At 40.6% G+C, this 6,000-nt stretch overlaps 1 protein-coding gene across 1 annotated transcript in view; it reads left to right on the forward strand.

Annotated features, from left to right (window-relative positions):
• Positions 1–1,689, forward strand: part of LOC124287966 (probable C-mannosyltransferase DPY19L1) — a 51,246-nt gene extending 49,557 nt beyond the window's left edge. Inside the window, exons 20-22 of the mRNA XM_046724469.1 lie at positions 272–371; positions 907–1,032; positions 1,207–1,689. Of these exons, the coding sequence (XP_046580425.1) occupies positions 272–371; positions 907–1,032; positions 1,207–1,357 (377 nt within the window). The 3' untranslated portion in view covers positions 1,358–1,689. The remainder of the gene's footprint in view (positions 1–271; positions 372–906; positions 1,033–1,206) is intronic.
• The last annotated feature ends 4,311 nt before the right edge of the window (positions 1,690–6,000 follow it).

Here is a 6,000-nt window from a genome sequence, read left to right on the forward strand (position 1 = left end):
CCCAGTGTGGATTCCATATAAGACTACGTGCCAGGCAGCTTAGGTTGTAAGGGATACGAGGTTTGAGTAGGTACCCAGCAACAAGGCAAGGGGCGGTGGGGTAACCTAGTGGTTAGAGCATTCACTCGTCACAGCAAAGACCCAGGTTTGATTTCCCGCATGGGTACAATGTGTGAAGCCTATTTCTGGTGTCCTCAGCCATGATATTGCTGGAATATTGCTTTAAGGAAAGTTAAAGGTTCCAGGCCTCATGGTACTTCTGTCCTTTCAGATGCTGTATTTGCTGGTCCAATGCCGACAATGGCCACGATTAAGCTGTGCACCCATCGACCTATAGTCAACCACCCCCATTATGAAGATGCAGGTCTGAGGTAGGTGTTCGATCATGGGACGTTGTTTCAGTGATTCAGTTCCTGATGATCAATTGTTTCAGATCATTAAACCCTCTATAAAGGTCATTTATGCATGTGATGGCTTGCTTGATTGCTACAAATCCACATCAACATGAAACTGTACGTGTGAAGCATGTTGACCTGAAGCTGTACATGTGAAGTGTGTTGACCTGAAGCTGTACGTGTGAAGTGTGTTGACCTGAAACTGTATATCTTAAGTGTGTTGACCTGAAGCTGTACATGTGAAGTGTGTTGACCTGAAGCTGTACATGTGAAGTGTGTTGACCTGAAACTGTACATGTGAAGTGTGTTGACCTGAAACTGTACATGTGAAGTGTGTTGACCTGAAACTGTACATGTGAAGTGTGTTGACCTGAAACTGTACATGTGAAGTGTGTTGACCTGAAGCTGTACATGTGAAGTGTGTTGACCTGAAGCTGTACATGTGAAGTGTGTTGACCTGAAGCTGTACATGTGAAGTGTGTTGACCTGAAACTGTACATGTGTATTGCAGGGAAAGGACGAAGGTGGTGTACAGTATTTTCAGCAGGAAGTCAGGAGATGTGGTGGTAAAGGGCCTCAAGGAACTGGAAGTGGATTATATCATCTATGAAAACTCATGGTGTGTCCGGAGAACTAAGTGAGTCCATCCACTTATCCTGTCATGGTGGGACAGTTAAAGTGTTGTAGTGGAACCACTGATTACTGTCCAAGGGCTTTCAACTAACTGTTGGTCCTCGTCTTATGTTGTATGTTGTAAAACTTTAAATTTTGCTCAGATTCAGTTACCAGACTCACTGTCCTATTTTTTCAGGGAGGGATGCTCTATGCCTGAGATCTGGGATACAGAAGATATTGAGAATCGAGGAAAGACACCATACTGTGAGATCGTCCGAGACCGCCCCGAGCCCTACTTCAAACGAGTCTACATGAACAATGTGTACCAGGTGCTGAAGCTAGCGTGAGCCTTGAACACCTCCTGCCATACAGATCAAGCATGACCCTGCATCATTCATCGTCACCTCCTCATGGGTTGTAAACGCCTCCATCAACTGTGAACAGATACGTCAGTATCCAGTATTGGGGTAATGCCATGGGGAGCATTAATAACTCATCAAAGTAAAGTTAGTTCCACTCCATGTATGAACTTTGTGAAAACCCAACCACTGCTGACATTCAAGCAATGGGAAGAGCATGAAGTATATGTTTTCACAATGTTGACAGACACATTGCCTTTAATATTGCTATATTAACTGACAACAGTGCATGAAATAAGCCAAAAATCCAGCCAGACATCAGGGCTGGTAACTTTAAAATGTTACCAGCCCAAAATGGATTTAACCAGACCAAATATGGTGAATTTACTCAGATGTATGGAACATCTAAAAAAATTACCAGACCATCCGTCAGAACTCTAGGCTGTCTCGGATGGTCGGACTGGCCTTATTTCATACACTGCTGGTAGATCATAGGTTTGACCACAATCAAGTTCCCTCTCATACGATCAGGCCATCGCTTGTTTAGTTACATGCAAAGCATCCGTACTAATTCACAGATGATGGAGAAATGTAGTGTAAAGAAACCCATGAAATATTGACATCATGCTGTGAGGGTCGGGAAAGTTAGTGCGATTAATTTCAGTCCTACTTAAAAACCACAAGGTGCTCTTGTCCATGTGAACATCAAGAAGAGTCATAACACACTCAGTATTGTATGTCCTGGAACCTTCTATACAGTGAAACCTCGTCAACTCAGACACTGTAATCCAGGTATTCTGCCTCCCAGGTAATCACTCCTTGATGGTGGGTAGCCCAGTGGTTAAAGAATTTGCTCGTTACGCCGAAAGACCCAGGTTCGATTCCCCATATGGGTACAATGTGTGAAGCCCATTTCTGGTGTCCCCTTCCATGATATAACTGGAATATTGCTAAACACAACGTAAAAACTTACTCATTCACTGTCATCTTCTGATGTGGTTTGGGGGCGGTGGGGTAGCCTAATGGTTAAAGCGTTGTCTCGTCACGCCGAAGACCTGGGTTTGAATCCCCACATAGGTACAATGTGTTAAGCCCATTTCTGGTGTCCCCGGCCGTAATGTTGCTGGAATATTGCTAAAGCGGCGTAAAACCAAACTCAGTCAGTCAGTTAGTCTGATGTGGTTTGAAATGTGGCTGGGGATCAAACCTACACCCTTCCTTCCTGAAGTCAGACACTCAATCCACTAGACCACAGAGGCAGTGGAACAGCAATGCACCAATAAACACATGTCACTACAAGATTATGTAAAACCTTCAACAATGCCTACTAGCCCGAGCGCCGCCTCTGTGGTGTAGTGGTTAGAGCGTCCACCCGAGAGCGGAAGGTCGCGGGTTCGATCCCCGACTGCGTCATACCAAAAGATGTTAAAATATGGTACTTGTTGGTCCCAACCTGGCGCTCGGCATTAACGGGTACAGCAAGGACTGGTCGGCTCTGAGTCAGTATAATGTGTCTGAGTGGGGTATTCATGCTTCACTGCGGCATGGTATCTCAGTGGGCTAGCACTATAAAACCAGCTTCAGTCTTGGCTAGTACACTTGGCTGTCGTATGAGTGAAATATTCTCAAGCACGACGTTAAACAACAATTTCACCTCACCTACTAGTAGGCTACTAGCCCAAAATATTTCTTGGCATAATTTTCAGTAGATTGTCATTAAAACAAAAGATGTTGGTGGTCTTTCTTAGTGTTATCAAAACAAAGTTGTTAGACTTTGGGTTTGGACTAGTCCAAGTCATAGACTGTTACAGCATACCTGTGATTTGTTGATTAATAAACAACTTCATCCAAGCCATTTAAAAGGGAAAACACTGTCTGTATTAATGAGTGAGTTTAGTTTTACGCTGCAATAGCAATATTCCAGCAACATCACGATGGGGTACACCAGAAATGGGCTTCACACATTGTACCCATGTGGAGAGTCGAACTCAGTCTTTGTCATGAAGAGCAAACACTTTAACCTCTAGGCAACCCACTGTCCCCATATTAATGAGGTTTCACTGTTTAATACTGACGACTTATCATAATGATTTATATCCATACACTGTACCCTGCAGTGGAAATATACACTCATATTGAATACCTGAACATTGTTGCTATGGCAACATAATCACGCCTGTATCTGTTGTGAATTGTGTATAATAGAGGTTTATCGTTTTAAGAATGTTACTTTATTGAACAGTCTACATTTATTGACACTTTCTGAAAAGTCCCATCTTTCAGTATACATGTACTTTTATTATATACTGTTCAGATAGTATTAAACTCAATATATGGATGTTGAATATTAATTTTTTCCTAACCAGTTATTACCTTTCATTGGGTGATCATTGTTGCTTGCCTGTCTGCCATTGATGAAGCAAGTGAACAGCTGTTTCTGTACAAGCTGAGTGTGATATTTGTAACTTACTATGGACTCAATGCACACTTACATAAGTGTCATGTGTCTTTGTACTGCATCCATTTTGAGTTGTGTCCCTTGGCCAGAGCAGGATCTGGTGGTGATGGTTTCAAAATTTGTCCCTCTTGTGATGGTCAGCACTTAACTTTAAGCGGACACCAATGGTTTAACTGTTCAAAATGGCTCATGCACACACATACAGTCAAACACAATATCTCACATCATCTCACACAATATATGAACAATATCACATACACACTCACATGGGCACAACACACACAATCACAGGCATGCACACAAACACACACACACACACACACACACACACCTGGCTACAGATGAATTAAAATGGCAGGTTTGTTGATAACTGATGTAGATTTCCTTGGTATTTACTTATGTATGATGTTCATATGTAATTATTGTACATAACTAAAGAAAAAATATTTTTGGAAATATTGTTGTGTGAATGTTTAGGAAATGTGCTCAACTGATTTTTCACAGATTGTCAGTGTTATGTCATACAGCATCGGCTAAAGTATTCATGTGTAGATATATAGGGTATCTCTAAATTGGCTTATCAATTTGAAACAACACAGCTGAGGGTCACTATTTGCTCTGCAGAGTTAATTCCCTTAGCCATTCCAGGATCCAGTTGTCAAATTCCAGTTTTGTCCAAAAGAGGGTCTGTGGTATTTCAGGATTTTACATATCCACTTGGGTTTCACCACACTATATCCTGTTTCAATTAAGGTGATATCCATTGATATGACTCACACTCTGTGCATCATGCATTTTCAGATATACTTGACATATTTCGAAGTAAAACGATCTTACAATGATGCAAATTACATTTCCATCCTGGTCAGTTGTACATGTGCAGTATCCATCTGATAAATCGATGCCTTTCATTGCATGACAACCTTCGTCCCACTTTATGTAGGGTATTATATTGGCATTCTGTTATGATCAATACCTGACCCAAGTGGCTGTTCATCATAATACACTGGTTGATAGTGGATGATGCTGTACATGACTATTGATGTTAGCTTGTGTGGTTGTCATTTCCATACTTACCTACAAAGGTAGTGGGTGACCAAAGGTAGTGGGTGACCAGTGTTCACGAATAGCGTCTGACCCTCTGTCAAATGCAGCAGATTCGCAAACGGTCAGACAGAAGTGTACAACCCGCCGGCCCCAGTGTCTGACTGTATATTTCACAATGACTTTGACTGAAGTTGTTTTATGTGACACGAGACACTTGTTTGCTGTTTATAAATCTTTGTTAATAATTTCAGTGTCAATTATAAGAAATATTAAATCTGAAATGTGTGTTTAATTTTATTCCATGGGTCCTGTGCATTTTCAATGGGTCAGACAGACATCTGAAACTACAGGACCCAATGTCCTGTTACTTTGAAACACCACTCGTGAACACTGGGTGACTGGCAGAATATAACAAATATTCAGCAAAACGACCCCCAAAAGACTTGGTTGTGAACAGCTTCTCAGTTGCCTGTTATTGGTAGTTTTTTAAACAATAAGAGTTTGTTGTTAGATTATTATTCTGAGTTGGAATTGTTGCTGTGTTGATGTTGAGAACTTTATGATTAAAATTGTATAGGTCTTACAAAATGAGACAGAATACATTATACAAATTTACTTCTTTTGAAATACACTTTTCAGGTTCTGACAAGGTTTGTTAGATATATCGTTCCATTTAAATATACACTTGTAGTATTACAAGAATCAGTTTTGTGTACCATGGAGAGATACTGACACCCCAGTCCATAGGGAAGTACAGAGGTACAGATAAGCTGCGTATCTTCGTAAATTACGCAAATATTTATGTGAAAACTCAATTCCTATTAGGGCTGGGACGATACACTATGTCACGATACGATACATATCTGCGATATTTGACCTGCAATACGATACATATCACGATACATACACCTTGAAAGAATGACACAGTATCAAGATTTAAAATGATTTATTTCAAGGTATTTGTGTTTAACAATAACACTATTGCAATGAATATACAAGTAACTCCATCATACTTGCATATTTTTCTCTAAATAAGTACTGTAACATGTTTAAGATAATACTGTTTTGAAAAAAGTTGTGTATCGTTTTGTATCGATACACCAGTCCACGATACGATAGCTGTAAA

This window comes from Haliotis rubra, unplaced genomic scaffold (assembly GCF_003918875.1).
Source record: "Haliotis rubra isolate DU_JTF1 unplaced genomic scaffold, ASM391887v1 Scf41, whole genome shotgun sequence".
NCBI lineage: Eukaryota > Metazoa > Mollusca > Gastropoda > Lepetellida > Haliotidae > Haliotis > Haliotis rubra.